Source organism: Haliotis rubra, unplaced genomic scaffold (genome assembly GCF_003918875.1).
Source record: "Haliotis rubra isolate DU_JTF1 unplaced genomic scaffold, ASM391887v1 Scf245, whole genome shotgun sequence".
Lineage (NCBI taxonomy): Eukaryota > Metazoa > Mollusca > Gastropoda > Lepetellida > Haliotidae > Haliotis > Haliotis rubra.
In genome coordinates this window covers 703,849-725,914 of record NW_025766503.1, presented here as the reverse complement: position 1 = coordinate 725,914, position 22,066 = coordinate 703,849, and the positions used below count along the sequence as shown (strand labels likewise).

The following is a 22,066-nucleotide window of genomic DNA, read 5'->3' as shown; positions in this document are numbered from 1 at the left end:
CTCATTCACTCAATGTATCATAACGAGAGAAAAGAAAGGCTGTACTAGAAAGTATTGAACAAATATTATATATCTGTTGACCTTTGTTTGACCATGTTCTGACCTTCTCTGATTTTGAGTGAGAAGCTGAACTTTGAAATGTATATTTCTCTGGAAAATGATATATCACATGTCTGTCTGTACATTGTAAACATTTTCATTTTAAAAGTCCCCACTCAAAATATGCTCTCACACTAATGTCCCATGGCAGTGACTGCCTCCGTGGTGTAGTGGTTAGAGCGTCCACCCGGAGAACAGAAGGTCACGGGTTCGACCCCCGACCGCGTCATACCAAAAGACGTTAAAATATGGTACTTGTTGGTCCCTGCCTGGCGCTCGGCATTAATGGGTACAACAAGGACTGGTCGGCTCGGAGTCAGTATAATGTGTCTGAGTGGGGTATTCATGCTTCACTGCGGCATGGTATCTCAGTGGGCTAGCACTATAAAACCAGCTTCAGTCTGGGCTAGTTCAAGTAGCCGCACATACACATACACATGCAGGCACATCGTCATATGAGCGAAATATTCTCCAGCGCGATGTTAAACCCAATCTCACCTTACCTCATCCATGGCAGTTATATTTGAATGCCATGTATTACATACTTGGCTCCTTTTCAAAGGGCTATGACCTTTGACCTTTGGTTGGTTTTGGTTTTGGTGTGTGTGGTTTTTTTTCATTTTGCTTGGATCATCTTGTGTATGTTAACCCTGCAATGGTGTCTCTAAATAGTTATTTCAAACTCCAATCCAGATATTGACATGCCAACTTGTTCCCATTATGCAGCCATTGTAACAACATGTATCATATGTTACACAATGTATTATTCAGACTTCAACTTTTGACTCATTTGTCTGTACCAGATATTCATTGAAATCCATTGATTTGTATGCTTCAAGTATTGTTGTAATGTTGCTGTCTATGACTTCAAATATTAGTCTCATTAAGTTGAGACACCTGTAGTCACTCAAGGTGAGAATAAAGATCCAGTGCACTAGGGTGGGCAAGGTTGATGATTTGGTTGGTTGTATAGCTTCACTGGATTATCTGGTCCAGGCTGGATTATGTAGACTGGCTTCATACAACTGGAATATTGCCACATTTTGTGTTAAACAACAAAAACGATAAATGAAATTATAGCCGTTTGCTTACGTATGATTGGCAGTTGTTTGGACCTGGAATATATTGATGCCATCCATGATGGTTGTTTCTCTACTTCAGGATGGTAAGGTGCGCTTCCTGATCTGCACAGATGTAGCAGCCAGGGGGAATAGATGTCCGAGGATTGCCGTATGGTGAGAAGAACACTTTAAGTTTTCACTGGTTCATAATATTTAGAACATGTAATAAAACTAAAGTAAAACAATATGACATGCATTTAAAAGGGCACACATCCTTGATCTTCAAGCAATTATGGTTGCAGGGCTCAATTTTTATCCAATTTTTTGGTTCATATTTGGGAATAGATATTTGTTTCAGCTCTTGTCTAATATATTTGAGGGTTTATTGTTTTTTTTCCAGATTATATTCACACGTATTAATAAAGACTTCATGTAACAAGACAAAATCAAATACAGTTATTTTACCTTATTCCAGTTTATACAAGCTTAGCATCTAAAAGAATATTGAACACATGCTTTTGGCTCATTTTAGTAGTGCCCAATTAGCTAGAATTTGTTCATAACTGGAATGTTGACCTTTATGTACATTTAAGGTAATTGAGTGTGTATTCAATATTTCATTTGTAATATAGACATGATGTGCATTTATTTGACATTTACCCATTATATACTCACCAACATTGAAAACGCACCAGTCTAAAATTGTCCAAATTTTCATCAAGATGGATTTCAGCATGCCAGTGATCAATGAATATGACTAACATGAAGTCGAAGGGCATGTCTAGTTGAAAACATGCTTTAGAAACAAATTCCTGTCCACAGTGTGACTCTTAATTCCAAAACGCATCAACATGCAGCCACGCCATGAAAAAAGCACTGATTTCATTCTGAAATCATTCTGACTGCGACATTAAAAGCAGGTGTATGAGAAACGATTCTCATTGCTTCACTAACGATTGTGAAACGAGGACAGAGATGCCGAGGTTAACACCTCATGAAAAGAACGTGCACTAGGCATGGTTCAGGTTGGCACCAGCAGCAGTGATATTGCTTGACAACTTGGACTTGGCCACTCCACCATCGTTAGGCTTCATAGACGACGTCAGCAGACATGCAGCACTCGTGACCCTCCATGACCTTGGCAACAACGTGTCACAACACATCAGGATCGCCATATTGACCTTGACCATATCCATGATTGAATACTGCCGACTCAGAATCATGTTGTAGCACTCTGCAATCACTACCAAGATGTCCATACTTTTCAACAGGACAACACACGGGCACACACAGCTAGACTTTCCATGCTGCAACACATCCAGGGAATTCATTGGTCAGTACTATCGCCAGATGTATCGCCCATTGAGCACTTGTGGGAGGAAATTGATCAAAGTCTTTCACGGCGACAACAGATGCGAAACATCCTGGAACTTGAGGCTACACTACTGCAGAAATGGAATGCCATCATCCAGAACTCTATTCGGAAGCTTATTGACTCATTGAGAAGGTGTTTCACTGCATGTGCCAATGCAAATGGCGGCCACACGCGATAATGACTTTTCGATTTGACCCCATGTGTGTTATCCTTTCTGACTGTGGAACAATTAAATGAATGAGCGTCTTTTCTGTGTTGTCGTTTTTGTCAGTCGTCCATCTGTTATTATCCACTAAAAAATATAAATTCCTTACACATGCTTTTAGTAATCTGAACTTTTGTAAGTGGTGCGTTTTCAATGTTGGTGAGTATTTAATGCATGCACTGGGGAATTTTGATGACATGTGATAACCATTTCATTTTTGTCATACCGAAAGTAGGGCAATAGGTGTACCAGTTCAAAAAGTGATGGTGAGACTGACTTTATCATAGGTGACCAGCTGTGACCAACTTCGTGGTGAACAATCATACCCTGGACAACTCTTAGTCTTACCTCAGGTGGTGCATAAACTTTGTTGATGTTCCTCATAATGTAGCACAAACACAACATAGAAAATGGAAACTCATTATAGGTTTCAAATAGTTCTACAGTGAACCCTGTGAACATTATGTATGTTAAATTTAATAGCTAAGTCAAAACAAGAAATGTGTAGATGTACACATTTGCTTTTCACTTAAACAAACAAGTTATGTTTTCCCTGCTCAAACATTACAAATTGGTTTCATTACAGCCATGCTACACTGTCAATGTCCCATATTGGAGCTATGTAATGGTGTTTGTTATATTGTCAACTGGCCATTCATCAGCCAGGGAGAGTGTACACAAAGCTATTCCACTGACATCTGATCTGACACATTGAGGACATTACATTTGTCACTTACCCAGTCATTTGTTCCCTGTCACTGCTTCATGGTCAAATTGTTTCTGGGTATCATGGCAAATGCTTTTACAAACTTGATGTGAAAAGAAGAACACAGTGAGATCTTAATGGGCAGTACATGAAATATATGTCTTATGACAATGATAGAAAGTTGTTATTTTGTTATAATTCTCTGAAACATCAACATCTTTGACATGATGGAGTTCAGATTACTGTGCATAAAACTACTAATGAAGGTAATATTCTCATCTTACACATAACTCTTCTCATCTGTTTCCCAAACTGTAAAGAAATGATAGTAAAACTATATTTATGGTATTTTGTGTTTTGGAATTATGATCTGCACATTCCACGAAATAGTGAAAGCTATTTCCAAGAGAAGAACCTCATTAGGCTGGATTTACACTACATCCGATTTTCTCTGCGTTGCATCCGAAAAAACGCAAGCAGTACACTTTCCATTTAGACAATACACTAGGTGCGAATTTTGCATGCGTTGCGATCCGAAGTGATTTAGATAGGTAGGCCTCCTATTTTTGACGCAACGCAAATGAACTCGCACGAGGAATTCCCCTTATGACGTCATTCCAATAAGGTATTTCCCCAACACGTTGACAATCAAGTAAGGTTATTTCCTCATCTTTCAACACGCTATTCCAATTGCAGACAGGCTGAGATATTATTTATAATGTGTTTCTGCGCGCCTGTCTGTGCATAACATATACAATAATATGACAAACCTTCATTATTTCATTCTCAGTACAAGCTACTTCAAGATGCTTCTTAAAGTCTTATGAAAAATAAAATTGCCCAGATATTTCATGAGGCTCAATTTGGTTCATGTCACCGGGGAGCATGTGTTACACAACTACATTGTGTACATGGGAAGTTTTACTGTAACAAACTGTTGCTTGGAATCAAAGAGTTCAGGAAAAGGAAAGGTGGCATGAGCATATGTCTGCCTAACTCAGGAACAGCTGTGGTAAACATAAACAACTCTCTGGATTTCATCTTCTTTTTATTCTTTGATACAACGTTTCGAGGCCCCATCATCAGGTAAAACTAATGAACAGTAACTGTTACTGTGCCCATGAGTGACGACACCTTGCAATGCGTCATCATAGCCTTGTGACGTCATGGGCACAGTAACAGTTACTGTTCATTAGTTTTACCTGATGATGGGGCCGGAACAGGCCTGAAACATTGTATCAAAGAATAAAAAAGATGATAAAATCCAGAAAATTCTGTATGTTCATCAAATATGATCTTCTAAAATGCCATTTAGCATCTGTTGTGGTTGGGTTAAAACAAATGGATTAAAATATTAACATCTTCAGATGCAAAAAGGTGTGCCTACCTCAGTTAGTCAGTCCCAGTGACAGCATGTCAAAATACATTTTCATCAAGTACAGGATGTCAAATGAGATTGCTGTAGACCGTCACTTGTCTGTGTAAACAAGTCTATAGTTTACATTTCTTCATTTCCTACACAGATTAGTTGACACGAGGATATTACTGTGTGGGCATACAATGGAACTACCACACTTATGAAATACAAAGTTCAAGATTAACGTGTCCAACTCTTCGAAAACAAAGCTTCAGAATTTATTTGTGTAGGGGAATTCCCATGGGTTTCCCCAGGAATTGTCTCACCATTGATTGGTAGACTTGTGTTTCTGTGCTGTTATTCAGTGGGGCTGATCTTCACACTGTTATCCCTGATCAAGATGGACAGGGGTCTGGGTTGTCCTTCTTGCTAGAAACTGAATATTTCTTTCTGTAAGTTTAACAGATATTTTTGCAAGTTTTGAATATGGTAACTTATCTTTCAAAGCTTGGTTGTTGATACTTGTCAGAGCTCTCTGTGGCACACCTCAGTGATCCACCATAGCCTGAGGGTGTAGAAGACTGGGAGATTAACCCCGTGCTCACAGCGTCCTGTGACATGTCACCAAACTAAGTGTACATGACATACCTACCCGGTACATAGCAAGCATGTTCTACACTATTTTAACCCTCTTTCCAATTTGTTTCAGTAATCAATGTTACACTTCCTGACGAGAAACAAAACTACATTCATCGCATTGGCCGTGTTGGCCGTGCAGAAAGGTAAACTACTACTTAAATATGGCAATGAGAATCTACCTGTACAGTTTGTATGAGGCCACACAGTCTTGGAGTAGAAGGGGCTCAGTCTGTATCATCATGCTGCTGTGGTCTTGTCACATGAATAGTCTCATGTGGGTTTTATTGAACATCCCTTAGAACATGGGATTTGTTTAACTATTTGAATAACTGACATGTTTTGGTGGCGGAACTAGATATCTGAGACCCACACAGGGATTATGTGCTGTATATTCCTGAGTAGTTCAGACATGCTGCTCAGATTTCAAGCTTCCATTTAATTGTCCTGTGTTTGTTCATTGTTCCCATTCAGCTTGCTGTTCTAGCACATGTGTCTTTGTCTAACACAAACTATTGTTGATAGTTGAACTTTATACTCAAGAATAACTACAGCAAACAATTCATCTCAAGTTAAATATTCCAGAATTAATTTGTTTCGTAATATGGTGTTGATTTGTACTCCATTTTTATTTTGAAACGCTGTAATCTTAGCCAGAAATACAGCCACTTCACAAATACACTATTCCTGTGGAATCCCAGCCAGAAATAGTCCCACTTAGCAAAAACAGTATTCCTGTGGAAATACAACCACTTAGCATATGTATGAAGTATCCTTGCTGAACAAATACGTTATCATGGTTGAAGCCCACCTGGAAGTTACCTTGCTGAACAAATACATTATCATAGTTGAAGCCCACCTGAAAGTTACCTTGCTGAACAAATACATTATCATAGCTGAAGCCCACCTGAAAGTTACTTTGCTGAACAAATGCATTAGGTTGGTTGAAGCCTACCTAGAAGTAACCATGCTGAACAAATACATTATCCTGGTTGAAGCCCACCTGGAAGTTACCTTGCTGAACAAATACATTATCATATCTGAAGCCCACCTGGAAGTTACCTTGCTGAACAAATACATTATCATATCTGAAGCCCACCTGGAAGTTACCTTCCTGAACAAATACATTATCATATCTGAAGCCCACCTGGAAGTTACCTTGCTGAACAAATACATTATCATATCTGAAGCCCACCTGAAAGTTACCTTCCTGAACAAATACATTATCATAGCTGAAGCCCACATAGAAGTTACCTTCCTGAACAAATACATTATCATATCTGAAGCCCACCTGGAAGTTTCCTTCCTGAAGAAATACATTATCATAGCTGAAGCCCACCAGAAAGTTACTTTGCTGAACAAATGCATTAGGTTGGTTGAAGCCTACCTAGAAGTAACCATGCTGAACAAATACATTATCCTGGCTGAAGCCCACCTAGACGTTACCTTGCTGAACAAATACATTATCATATCTGAAGCCCACCTAGAAGTTACCTTGCTGAACAAATACATTATCATATCTGAAGCCCACCTGGAAGTTACCTTGCTGAACAAATACATTATCATATCTGAAGCCCACCTGGAAGTTACCTTGCTGAACAAATACATTATCATATCTGAAGCCCACCTAGAAGTTACCTTGCTGAACAAATACATTATCATATCTGAAGCCCACCTGGAAGTTACCTTGCTGAACAAATACATTATCATATCTGAAGCCCACCTGGAAGTTACCTTGCTGAACAAATACATTATCATATCTGAAGCCCACCTAGAAGTTACCTTGCTGAACAAATACATTATCATATCTGAAGCCCACCTGAAAGTTACCTTGCTGAACAAATACATTATCATAGCTGAAGCCCACCTGGAAGTTACCTTGCTGAACAAATACATTATCATATCTGAAGCCCACCTGGAAGTTACCTTGCTGAACAAATACATTATCATAGCTGAAGCCCACCTGAAAGTTACCTTGCTGAACAAATACATTATCATATCTGAAGCCCACCTGGAAGTTACCTTGCTGAACAAATACATTATCATAGCTGAAGCCCACCTGGAAGTTACCTTGCTGAACAAATACATTATCATAGCTGAAGCCCACCTGAAAGTTACCTTGCTGAACAAATACATTATCATATCTGAAGCCCACCTGGAAGTTACCTTGCTGAACAAATACATTATCATATCTGAAGCCCACCTGGAAGTTACCTTGCTGAACAAATACATTATCATATCTGAAGCCCACCTGGAAGTTACCTTGCTGAACAAATACATTATCATAGCTGAAGCCCACCTGGAAGTTACCTTGCTGAACAAATACATTATCATAGCTTGAAGCCCACCTGGAAGTTACCTTGCTGAACAAATACATTATCATATCTGAAGCCCACCTGGAAGTTACCTTGCTGAACAAATACATTATCATATCTGAAGCCCACCTGGAAGTTACCTTGCTGAACAAATACATTATCATATCTGAAGCCCACCTGGAAGTTACCTTGCTGAACAAATACATTATCATAGCTGAAGCCCACCTGGAAGTTACTTTGCTGAACAAATACATTATCATATCTGAAGCCCACCTGGAAGTTACCATGCTGAACAAATACATTATCATATCTGAAGCCCACCTGGAAGTTACCTTGCTGAACAAATACATTATCATATCTGAAGCCCACCTGGAAGTTACCTTGCTGAACAAATACATTATCATATCTGAAGCCCACCTGGAAGTTACCTTGCTGAACAAATACATTATCATATCTGAAGCCCACCTGGAAGTTACCTTGCTGAACAAATACATTATCATATCTGAAGCCCACCTAGAAGTTACCTTGCTGAACAAATACATTATCATATCTGAAGCCCACCTGGAAGTTACCTTGCTGAACAAATACATTATCATATCTGAAGCCCACCTGAAAGTTACCTTGCTGAACTAATACATTATCATAGCTGAAGCCCACCTGAAAGTTACTTTGCTGAACAAATGCATTAGGTTGGTTGATGCCTACCTAGAAGTAACCATGCTGAACAAATACATTATCCTGGTTGAAGCCCACCTGGAAGTTACCTTGCTGAACAAATACATTATCATATCTGAAGCCCACCTGAAAGTTCCTTTGGTGAACAAATACATTATCATATCTGAAGCCCACCTGGAAGTTACGTTGCTGAACAAATACATTATGATATCTGAAGCCCACCTGGAAGTTACTTTGCTGAACAAATACATTATCATATCTGAAGCCCACCTGGAAGTTCCTTTGCTGAACAAATACATTATCCTGGTTGAAGCCCACCTGGAAGTTACCTTGCTGAACAAATACATTATCATATCTGAAGCCCACCTGGAAGTTACCTTCCTGAACAAATACATTATCATATCTGAAGCCCACCTGGAAGTTACCTTCTTGAACAAATACATTATCATAGCTGAAGCCCACTTGGAAGTTACTTTGCTGAACAAATTTATCATAGCTGAAGCCCCACAAGTTACCTTCCTGAACAAATACATTATCATAGCTGAAGCCCACCTGCTGAACAAATTATCATAGCTGAAGCCCACCTGAACAAAAATACATTATCATATCTGAAGCCCACCTGAAAGTTACTTTGCTGAACAAATGCATTAGGTTGGTTGAAGCCTACCTAGAAGTAACCATGCTGAACAAATACATTATCATATCTGAAGCCCACCTGAAAGTTACTTTGCTGAACAAATGCATTAGGTTGGTTCATGCCTACCTAGAAGTAACCATGCTGAACAAATACATTATCATATCTGAAGCCCACCTAGAAGTTACCTTGCTGAACAAATACATTATCCTGGTTGAAGCCCACCTGGAAGTTACCTTGCTGAACAAATACATTATCATATCTGAAGCCCACCTGAAAGTTCCTTTGGTGAACAAATACATTATCATATCTGAAGCCCACCTGGAAGTTACCTTCCTGAACAAATACATTATAATATCTGAAGCCCACCTAGAAGTTACTTTGCTGAACAAATACATTATCATAGCTGAAGCCCACCTGAAAGTTCCTTTGCTGAACAAATACATTATCCTGGTTGAAGCCCACCTGGAAGTTACCTTGCTGAACAAATACATTATCATATCTGAAGCCCACCTGGAAGTTACTTTGGTGAACAAATACATTATCATATCTGAAGCCCACCTGGAAGTTACCTTGCTGAACAAATACATTATCATATCTGAAGCCCACCTGGAAGTTACCTTCCTGAACAAATACATTATCATATCTGAAGCCCACCTGGAAGTTACCTTCCTGAACAAATACATTATCATATCTGAAGCCCACCTGGAAGTTACCTTGCTGAACAAATACATTATCATATCTGAAGCCCACCTGGAAGTTACCTTGCTGAACAAATACATTATCATATCTGAAGCCCCCCTGGAAGTTACCTTGCTTAACAAATACATTATCATATCTGAAGCCCACCTGAAAGTTACCTTGCTGAACAAATGCATTAGGTTGGTTGAAGCCTACCTAGAAGTAACCATGCTGAACAAATACATTATCATATCTGAAGCCCACCTAGAAGTTACCTTGCTGAACAAATACATTATCCTGGTTGAAGCCCACCTGGAAGTTACCTTGCTGAAGAAATACATTATCATATCTGAAGCCCACCTTAAAGTTCCTTTGGTGAACAAATACATTATAATATCTGAAGCCCACCTGGAAGTTACTTTGCTGAACAAATACATTATCATAGCTGAAGCCCACCTGGAAGTTCGTTTGCTGAACAAATACATTATCCTGGTTGAAGCCCACCTGGAAGTTACCTTGCTGAACAAATACATTATCATATCTGAAGCCCACCTAGAAGTTACCTTGCTGAACAAATACATTATCATATCTGAAGCCCACCTGGAAGTTAACCTTGCTGAACAAATACATTATCATAGCTGAAGCCCACCTGGAAGTTACCTTGCTGAACAAATACATTATCCTGGTTGCTGAATAAGTATTCCCACTTATCCAAGTGCCCCAGGGATATATTCAGCAAGAGGTAGCCAATATGTTGAATGTTTTAGATTGTGATTGGCAGACTTTGGAACAGTATTCTGTCGGTACAAAATCTTTCTGATCAGCCCTACGACACTTATGGTCAACAATAAAAGAACAGAATCAATTACTGAGAAACCATTCTTTTTTAAATGGAGTTCAGCAAGACAATTACATCCCCATCCACTTGCGCCAGTCCACCAGAGTTCAAGTTACTGACCAGACAATTAGAATAGTCTGCATGCTCAGGAACTGTGTCTTAAATCACTATCAACATATCAACACATTCCACCCAGACACAATGATGTGTTGGGAGTAGAAACTGGAGTATGTCTTACGTATTGATTCCAGATTTTGTAGTGATACGGGTCAGGGTGACTATGACTACCAGACACCACTGTGTATTGTCTGTGGTTGTTGGACAGTTCTACAGAAGCAACATACTGGTCCACATGTTGTCTTTATAGACACTAACATTTGTACACACAGCCACCAAGTTCACTTCACTGTCATGTTACACTTTGCCCCACATTAATCCATTGCTTTCTTTTGATTACCTTTTGTGTCTCTGTAGGCATCAGGGTTTTGTTAATATCACCTACTTTTGGGGGAGAATATATGTACTGCCTGGAAACTGTTTCCTTAAAAATGTTTTACCTAGGTTTTGTTGTCTGAGATATTGCAAACAGTGTCTCTTTTGACATTGACTGTTTTAGGCTTTGTTTGTGTCAATGTCAAATTGACAAGATCGTTGGGGGCACAATACACCCATGAGTGTGTCATTATGTCAAGCCTCATGTAATTGTATTTTTATGTATCTGTTGTATTTGTATACCCAATACATTTCATGAATAATCAATGGACACAAAAACACCTGCTTTTTGTGTTTATTTGCTGTTTCTCAATATATAAAACTGAAAACACGAAAGTAATTGTTTACAAAAACAAAATTGATTGTTTTCATTTCTTCATGAACTTTCGTTTCAAAATGAAAACAAAACTAATTCTTTTTAAGGATGGGTCTTGCTGTAAGTCTGGTGTCCAGTGTAAAGGAAAAGGTAAGATGAACCGGTGTCTCCTCACCATCTGAAACCTTCAGTTTTCCGATGTTGCCTCAACTCTCTCTTGTGCATACCAAAGTCTGGTCCTCCTATCTATTTGAGTAACAAGTGAACAATGAGATGAAGGCCTAGAGTTTGCACAGTTTGTGCATTTCAACAGAATGCTCTACCATGCAAACAAAAAGAAATACTGTCAGCAGTGGAATATACGCACAGTAGCTGTGGAAATAGTTTTCAGATGTGATGGGAAACTTCCATCAGAAGCAAACTGGCAAGGTCTCTGTTTGCCACAATGAACTGAACAAACTACACCGTCAGTCCTTGTTATTCCATCTGATAATGAACCTAGTGGTATCTGCAGTAGTTGAATAAACAACAATGATATGAATCAAAGCAGATAAAACTTTAAGTCATTTTTCTGACTTGAAAACTTGAGAGTGATGCATAAAATCCAAGGCATTAATCCTCAACATTGTTATCACCAGTTATCACAAATACATCAGCTTTCACTGGGTGTGGTCTCTAAACATGACGAAGGCAGCAGAGTTCCTTCAATTGTAGGGATGTGAAAACTGTGTGATATCTCTTCAGTCCATCAACCAGTTCCAGCAAACTATGCAACAATGTGTTAGCCCCAACAAACTGTCATCTGGTAATGATCTGTAAACAAATTACTATCAAAATTAAAGTAGTTTGAGTGAACCTATCGGGGAGTAATCTAGCTCTACAAGCTTTATATTTGATTCCAGTTGATATACGCTGAAAATACATACAAAGCACATCGTTGCCAAAGATGAATCTGTATCTAAGGGCAATTATGTTTTTCCTTCAGTGTGCATTAACTGCTCAATCAGAATTTCAGTCTGTGGAGACAAGTGTTGATTATAAAGCTTACCTGTGTCTTTACTCTAGTGTCTGCCATTTTTAAAGCCCAGGGACAACCATATGTGTTGGATTCATTTGCTGAAATGCTAAACGTAACAGAGTTGACACTTTGTTTCCAATAGTGCTTCCAGTGTGGATCACTGTTACAGCAGTAGCTACTACATTCACATCATATTTATAACTATTTCTTTGTGCTTGAAGGCTCTGCACATAACAAAGCTTACTTTATTTCCAACAATGGTTCATATTCAAATATATAAGATGGCTGGAAGGGTGGAGTAAGCCCTGGATCCAAGTGACTGGATCCAATTGCTAAAGTACTGTTGGAAATAGAAACAACTGTATTTTCTCATTTATCTCTACAATTTATGTAGTTGATATGTGAAAGTGTGAAATATCTGTTAAACTAAGTTCGGCCTAACTACAGTCTCAGTGGTAGAGAGATAGGAAACGGAGAAAAAAGACTTTACTGAGGGGAAACTAGTGCAGAAATGAGCAATGCAGGGTTTTTCTAAGTCCAAAAAGACTTATTAGGAATAGACCATGGCTTTATGCAAATTAGTGTGCGACGATATTGTATTACAAAGGACACTTTTTAAATGCCCAATTTGAAATTAGACATAGATTCATTATAAACGATAGCTGACGTAAAAAATAATAACTTTCATGCTGAAACTATTAAGGATGTAGCTACCATGGAGTCTCACTGTCACTATAAAAAGAAACAGATAGGAGGGGTCATCACAAAAGCAAAACCTGGGATGGGGCTGGGGGATAGAGATATCAGCAAAGATAAGATAATCCTTTAGGGCAATTATACTGGGGAGGTACACGGCACGGCATAACAATTTACAAATAATATCCATTCCTGTCGATCTTCGGGTGGTCATGCCACCTATATACTACGATGCGTTTCTATGGTTTTCGGGTATCATACTCTTTTACATATCTCAACATAAACTTTATGAAAGAAAAACACGTAAGATGCATGTTAATTACTAGATGAGACATAGTCAACACACATGAAAAAGCACAAAATATCTTTGAGATGACCCCTTGTGCCTGTAGGCAGCTCGTGCATTTCATGCCAGGTGAGTCGACGGTCCGTTGTCATACCTGGCTGAGCGACCTAATTGCCTAAGTTTTGCCCGATTTTACGAGTAAACATGCTTTTCTGGATATCGTATTACACATCCCACTGAACGCCCAGTTAGGCCGAAGTGGGCTATTTCAACATATGCTTTTTGAAATTATGTAAATTTTAGGGATACAGAGTAACAGCCTAAAAACAGTTTTTTTCTATTTCCGACAGTACTATAGTTATGTTTGACTGAGTATGCTTTTCTGGAATTGATAGCACTAAAATTCAAGTACAAATATTTTTTTATTGAGTTTGTGAGAGGAATAGGTCTTTCTGGTTTAGTACTGTACTTCACCGCGTATGTGTTTTCCCAGCTGGAAATAATGTCTTTAGAATTGAAATCTATATCTGTTTATTTGCTGTTTATTTGGAATCACTTGCAATATATTTATTCAAGATGACATTTATATATGGTCCACATATATCAGCCGGGGCAAGATAACCCAGTACCTTTATTTGGCTTGTTACGGTTGTAGAAAAATACAAGAGTAATGGTCAGTATCCCATGTGAAAAGCATGGTGGTATATCAATTTCTCTGGTGCCGTCTAAATATATCTGTGGGTTGCAAATACATTTTCTAGTTGTTTGGTATGTACAGGTGTGGTACCACTCCAACTGCAGCAACCGCGGACGAGGCTGCTACAACACCCGACTGACTGATGAGGGTGGATGCTGTATCTGGTACAATGAACCACAGGTAGGTACCCCAGAGCAATCAAGGCTGTCCTGGATGGAGCAACCGACCCTCACATAGTGGGACTTTGTTTCTCCTGTATCAGTGTGTTGTTGCCATCTCTAGACAGCATCCTACACGCCAGTTACAGCAACTACATGTAGACTACAATGCTGTACGTTGTCCTGGATGGAGCAACCGACCCTCACATAGTGGGACTTTGTTTCTCCTGTATCAGTGTGTTGTTGCCATCTCTAGACAGCATCCTACACGCCAGTTACAGCAAGTACATGTAGACTACAATGCTGTACGTTGTCCTGGATGGAGCAACCGACCCTCACATAGTGGGACTTTGTTTCTCCTGTATCAGTGTGTTGTTGTCATCTCTAGACAGCATCCTACACGCCAGTTACAGCAAGTACATGTAGACTACAATGCTGTACGTTGTCCTGGATGGAGCAACCGACCCTCACATAGTGGGACTTTGTTTCTCCTGTATCAGTGTGTTGTTGCCATCTCTAGACAGCATCCTACACGCCAGTTACAGCAAGTACATGTAGACTACAATGCTGTACTCCATTGTTCAATACACTATTTGTCTCTATGCATGCCATTGTGAATACTGTAGAAGCCTCTTTAATCAGCTTCAACAGGTCAGTGTTATTTGAGTATTAATTCTGATGAACCTGATCATGTCTGCAGCTGAAGAACGATGTGGAAGAACACCTTGATATAACCATTGACCATGTGGAGCCTGACCTCAAAGTCCCAATCAACGAATTTGACGGCAAGGTCATGTATGGTCAGAAGAAGAAAGCCTCAGGTTAGTGGTGAAACTACAAACACAGAAGTGCTTAGACTTAAGCATTGATGCAGGAGTTTCAAACTGACAAGGTTCTATGATCTCATGTTGATGAAGCTGCACATGTGATTACTTCCAACAAAGTGACGTCATTTTGCTTGAAGTGAAGTCATAAGAGCAGAAATGCAGTGTTGTTGGTCGTCGTGTCTGTCAGAGGCAAGGTACTTGTGCTGGATGGTATGCAGATACACCAGCTGTAACTGGAGTAGCATCACTTAAACATGCTATGGAGTGACTTCATCCCAGAGTTGCCCTCAATGTATGTAAGTTTGTCAGTGCCATGCCTGTGCTCATGGCTCTATACAGGTCAATGTAGGACAAGCCTCAACACACTCACTGTCTGGTTTGAGGGTATGGGGGCATGTTTAGCCCCAGACCTGAGGTAATTACATGGTGGTGTGCTATAATTTGGGTGGTCCGGAGATGAGCAGATAATTTTATAGTTTATGTCTTCTTGCATCTTTCTGACAATTTAGTTATCAGTCGTTTATCCGCAAGCAGTAGCGTTTCTCTTCAGTGTTCCATTTGTGTTGGATAGTGGATCATCACAAAATCTGGGAAATTTTGGGATTCAAATCTGCCGTCATAGATTTGCTTATTATGCTTAATGTCAACTTTTGATTGCCCAAATGTACAATGTTGCCACCTGCAGTGAGTTGACCTTTACTAGCATTGACACCTGTTTAATCACAAGCACATACATTGATGTATTGGGTGGTCAGGCTGGGTGACCAGCTTGACAGCAGGACTTTTCTCTAGAATTGACAGGTTTAATTGAATATTTCTAAAAGCTGCATCTAAGTGAAATTGCTCCCTCACCAACTGTTCTGTCTGCATCATTTTGAAGCACTTTTCCATTAAAAAATGATGCTCTCTCTGTTCTAATTGTTAGAGGTCTTAGGCTAGAAGGTTGTTAGGTTTGGTCCTCGGGGCAATGTCATGGAAATAGAGGTTAGAATATGGTACCTCTCCTTGCATTTGGCATCAGAGATATAGTCAGTGTCTGAGTGAGTGAGTGAGTGAGTTCAAATTTAGCATCACCTCAGCGATATTTCAACCATATGTATTGTGTCTGAGGGTGTGTTAGCAGCATCTCAGTGGGAAAGCACTATAAACTGGTGTGACCGGCAGCCACACACACATGTACACACACAGTGCCGTAATTACACTGACGTCAAACACACACATGTACACACACAGTGCCGTAATTACACCGACGCCGAACAAACACATGTACACACAGAGTGCCGTAATTACACCGATGCCAAACACAACATGTACACACAGTGTCGTAATTACACTGATGTCGAACACACACATGTACACACAGAGTGCAATAATTACACTGACGTCAAACACGCACATGTACACACAGAGGGCAATAATTACACCGACACCGAACACACACATGTACACACAGAGAGCCCTGATTACACTGACATCAAACACACACATGTACATACAGAGTGTCGTAATTACACTGACGACGAACACACACGTGTACACACAGCGTCGTAATTACACTGACGTCGAACACACACATGTACACACAGGGTAATAATTACACCGACACCGAACACACACATGTACACACACAGGGTAATAATTACACCGATGCGACACACGTAACACACACAGTACACACAGGGTAATAATTACACTGACATCAAACACACACATGTACACACAGAGTGCCCTAATTACACTGACGTCAAACACACACATGTACACACAGAGTGTCGTAATTACACTGACGCCGAACACACACATGTACACACAGTGTGCTGTAATTACACAGACGTTGAACACACACATGTACACACAGTGTGCCGTAATTACACTGACGTCGAACACACACATGTACACACAGAGTGCAATAATTACACTGATGTATTGGGTGTCAAACACGCATTGTACACACAGTGTGCTGTAATTATACAGACGCGTTCTAATTGTTAGAGGTCTGTACATTGTTATTTGGTCCTCGGGGCAAATGTATACACAGTGTGCTGTAATTACACTGACGTTGAACACATTTACATGTATACACAGTGTGCTGTAATTACACTGACGTCGAACACACACATGTATACACAGTGTGCTGTAATTACACTGACGTTGAACACACACATGTACACACAGAGGGCAATAATTACACTGACGTCGAACACACACATGTACACACAGTGTGCTGTAATTATACAGACGTTGAACACACACATGTATACACAGTGTGCTGTAATTACACTGACGTCGAACACACACATGTATACACAGTATGCTGTAATTACACTGACGTTGAACACACATGTATACACAGTGTGCTGTAATTACACTGACGTCGAACACACACATGTATACACAGTGTGCTGTAATTACACTGACGTTGAACACACACATGTACACACACTGTGCTGTAATTACACTGACGTTGAACACACATGTACACACAGTTAGCTGTAATTACACTGACGTGGAACACACACATGTATACACAGTGTGCTGTAATTACAGTGGTTGTTTCTGCTTCTGTCATGTCAAGGTTCACCAGGACTTAAATAGGCACTGAGAATGTCTGAATCAGGGAGTGAAATATGAGTGTAATGTAGGCACTGTCTGCGATATGCTGTAAATATATCTCACACAAAATGTTTGGAGAATGGAAATGTGGCTGATACATAAGTATTGAACCCTTTTAAGTCCGACATCAGCATGATGAAAACATGAAATGGCAGAAATATTGTCATGCATTAAACACAGGGTGTTTGCTATGTACACACTGGTAATGTAGAAGTGCTTGTTACTGTATGGCAGTGTATGTCAAATAGTCTTAGATGACCAGTAAATCTTTGAAGCTGAATGTATCTGTATAGCAGTGTAAATTACACTAATATATATTTTAGACTTCACTCATAAGACTGCTAAAAGCTGAGTGGCCACATCAAACAGGTATTGATTGTATAAGGTCTACTTTAGACTAAATCAACATGGACGTGATGAATTGTATCATATCGGATGTGTTTTCACAGCAAATGAGAATAGTTTTGAGGAGATAATTAATGACACATTTCCTTGCTTTCATGTTGTGCAAGCAGATACCAACATGAAAAACAGTCTACATGAGATAATGAATTTCATCCATTTTGTAAGCCTGCAGTTGTACTTTACTTTCTTCTAATACCAGCTTGGCGAACTACCTTGATTAACGTATTCAAAAGAAAATATTTACCAAGCTGGCTCTATCATGTCTGCAATTTGTACTGCCACCGCAGCAGAGATGTGCAGTACAGACATCATGTCATATATAAGCACACAATACTCTGGAAGTTATCACGCTTATCAAACACTGATTCATACAAAAGATCATTTTTGCAATTTGGCATGAATTGTTTTGTCAGTTAAACTAGTTAATGAAGATTCATTTCATTATCCTGCTCAGTACCCATTAAGCTATCCGGTTCTCCCAGTACTAGTAGTCCACCATGTTTTTGCGGCTTGTGTACATAGAGGATACTAAACGACCTTCTGTTTAATACCATTTTTATTAAAGGAGTCAATGATTTGGTATCACACAGTTTGATACTGAATCTTTCACAAATGGTATTTCACAGAAGCAGGTTTTGTATTCTGTTAATTACCCTCCAACATAAATTAATAGAAAGTGCCTACAGTGTGATGACTCTCAGCTTTACACGAGTCAAGCAAGGTCCAGTACCATTGTGACAGACATATTAGCATTGTGATGCCATACGTCTACCCGTATTACACTACTGTAATATTGCCGTAAAAATATTAGACTGCAGTATCTTCCATGGGTGAGTAATAATGTTATAGTGCACCCCTGACTGCTCCCCCACTTTCAGTGGGCTCTTGTATTTCCACATGGAAGTCCTTGCAATAGCCATACTTAGACAATAACTAAAGAGTGACGGGGAATGACAGATTATCTTTCCTGAGTTATATTAATTACGCTCGAGAATTACATAATTAATATAAGATAATCTGTCATTCTCCGTCACAAGTTGGTTATTGTTTTTATTACTGATATAAGTTTTCAATCTAAATAACGCTCAAATGAAAACAACCATTTCTCAATAGGGAAACCCGCGATGTGGGGAATCCCTATATCCCTACACTGGAATCAGCCAATCAACATTCACCACAAGGTGTAACCTCCCTAGGGAATTACAGTAAAAATACTACCCTCCTCCTCCTCCTCCTCCTGTGTCCTCCTCCCCATGTGGGTAATAATACAAAGTCTCTAACTGGACCAGGTCAACTGTAACTGGTCAGTTTAACTCTGATGTGATATTTGGGGACCTCTCTTGGGCAGCTGACTGTTAAAAGCAAGCATGTATAGGCATTGAGGAAAACTGATCCCCAGTCAATTTGGATTGGTTAACCTTGGTATAAAAAGACACAATGGAAGATATCTTCCTTTTCTTGAAACTAAGTCATTCATATAGCAGACTTGCCTATCCTTACGATTTTGACGTAAGGCTTACTAGTTTTGATGCTAAATTACGACCTTACGATCGTACTGAAATTCCTTACGACTTCTACAAATAAATGGTAGAATACTAGATATAGTCATGCCCATGCTATTTATAGAGTCATTTACGGTACATAAAGTACAGAAAGACAGAAGTCGCATCATAAACATTATGAATAAATAATCTTTGCACCTTACAGTGAAAGACTTTAAAAAACGTAATTAGATTGGCACCACATTTTACCATTAAACACTATATTAACATTTTCACCAGCAATGTTCTTACTTTATTTCTTGACATTAACATGTCTCACTATCAAATGCACCTGCCTTATTTTTTTTTTTAGCTGATCTTACTATTTTCTTTAAAAGAGGGTAGGCAAGTCTGATATAGTATAGTAATCTTTTTTTGCATGATTTTATTTGGTTGTCTTGTCCCCTCACACTCGTTTGGTCTATTCATTAAACTGTTGGGTTTTAAATGTTGAATTGTTTATCTTGATCATAACACTAAACAAGAAACCCCCAAGTTGTTACAACAGCAACATGTTACTGTTTGACGAATGCTACAGATTGTCAAATCTATATTTATGGAGATATTATGTGTATGCCAATGCTTGTGTTGTCATAAGCTCAGACATTCTTCTGAGCTGCTGTTTTCTATTGGTTTGTTTTCGGCACCCTTTACATATTGGCTAATGTTGGCTACCAATGTTAGCGTGTTGTAATGAGGCAATTAGCAGGACACTTCTCAGTTTGCAAGAAAACGTAAAAAGCTGGTCATGTTTTAATCATGATGTTCCTCTAATGGAGACAAGTTGGTGTAGTTTCTTACGTGAAGCAGGGAGCATGTGTTTGTAACCATTGCCTGTTGCAGGGTCTGCCTACCAAGGACATGTTCAGTTCCTGGCACCAACTGTGGCAGAGTTGGCTCAGCTGGAGAAGAGAGCTCAATCATCTTTCATCGATATGAAGTTCAAGAAGAAGTTTGCCACTCGTTGAAATGTTGATGAAATACAAGATATGGGTGAAGAAACCAAGAAATTCATTTAAATTGTTAATCTTAAACATTTGGATACACTTAAAGACATTTACAGTTAAGATTTGTCTTATATTCCCCTCAGTGTGCACAGTGCCTGTGAGGCTTTATGTTTTTACTTCCTTTATGAGTTTTTTTACAGGGTAATAATTTTTGTTGCATTGCGGTGTGGGAAATCCACTACATCATTATTAGTTTTCTTCAACATAATCGTCTGTTACAAATAAATAAAAATTCAAACCTGCTGAATGAAGCAGGAACACCATTGTGCATCACCACATTCCATCAAAATAGGGAACTGCAATAAACTGGACTCGGCATGTTTAGTGTAGGTCAACTTCAGTAACTGTGCTGTACAAAGCTACCAGACAAAAACATAATAAGTCAGCTGGAGTTGATCTGACAGTGAATGAATTGACACAAATATTGCATATTCTGATTGCTTATTACATCCAACTATTCCGAAAAGAGGACACAATGGTCATCACAAACATGAAACGAAAGCAGACAGTGCAGCTGTCAGTTGCAGATTCACACATGCAATGCCTTTGTTTAAATCAAACAGGTTTTCCATCAAATAAATGAACTACAGATAATATTTTCATTTAAAGAACTCTAAATAGAAATCCTAAAAAAGGAATTGTATTCATGTTTTGTAGACCTACGCAAAGCCTAAAGATCACAAGCAACATGTACACATCTCTCATGTCTCGCAAACCCATGAATGTTTCCACTGTTTATGTCATTGGAAATCAAGACGACTAACTGATGTGCCTGGCGTCTCTGCCAGCACTTGACATGGAAGGATATCACGGAAACAGTCTGAGTTCTGTCTGTATTTGAATTGTGGTTTAAACTATCACTGAGCCCACATAGAAATATATTCTATTACTTTCAGGTTGAAGCTGTTGTCAATATTATGCAGGTTTCATGGCTTTGTCAGTATGTTAAGACAAGAGGATGAAAATGACAGACTTGAAGGTTAAAAAGAAATAAGTTAGAACTGTCCAGTTTCTTGTACATGTAATTTGTGGTAGGCTATCTGTGACACTTGAAAGCTGTATAGGACTGTTTCAGACATCATGTTAAGTGACAACTGTTTTAGCAGTGTAGTACTTAGTGAGACATCCATGGCTTCTGCCTGGCTGTTCAATTCTGGGATCAACCTGCAAATAAAGTGCTTCTGTATCCACTTTCCTAGTTGTCTGTTCTCTTTAGACTGACCGGGAACAGCTGACAGCATCAACCACTTCTGTAAACATTACGTCCTGACTGTCAGTTTAATCTGCTTTGTTGCTTACTGAATTGTATTTAAAAAGTTATGTTCATAATCTGATTACACATAGCACAAGCCTCTCAGTAATACAACATCTGGGGAGTACCTCCCACGTACAACATCTGGGGAGTACCGCCCACATACAACATCTGGG

General features: G+C 39.2%; 1 protein-coding gene across 1 annotated transcript in view; it reads left to right on the top strand.

The window, feature by feature from the left end:
* LOC124279024 (ATP-dependent RNA helicase DDX1-like) overlaps positions 1-21,828 on the top strand; it is a 396,346-nt gene extending 374,518 nt beyond the window's left edge. Inside the window, 7 exon segments of the mRNA XM_046714816.1 lie at positions 1,261-1,305; positions 1,307-1,334; positions 5,513-5,585; positions 11,498-11,540; positions 14,169-14,267; positions 14,946-15,066; positions 20,475-21,828. Coding sequence (XP_046570772.1) covers positions 1,261-1,305; positions 1,307-1,334; positions 5,513-5,585; positions 11,498-11,540; positions 14,169-14,267; positions 14,946-15,066; positions 20,475-20,599 — 534 coding nt within the window. The 3' untranslated portion in view covers positions 20,600-21,828.
* Positions 21,829-22,066: the final 238 nt, after the last annotated feature.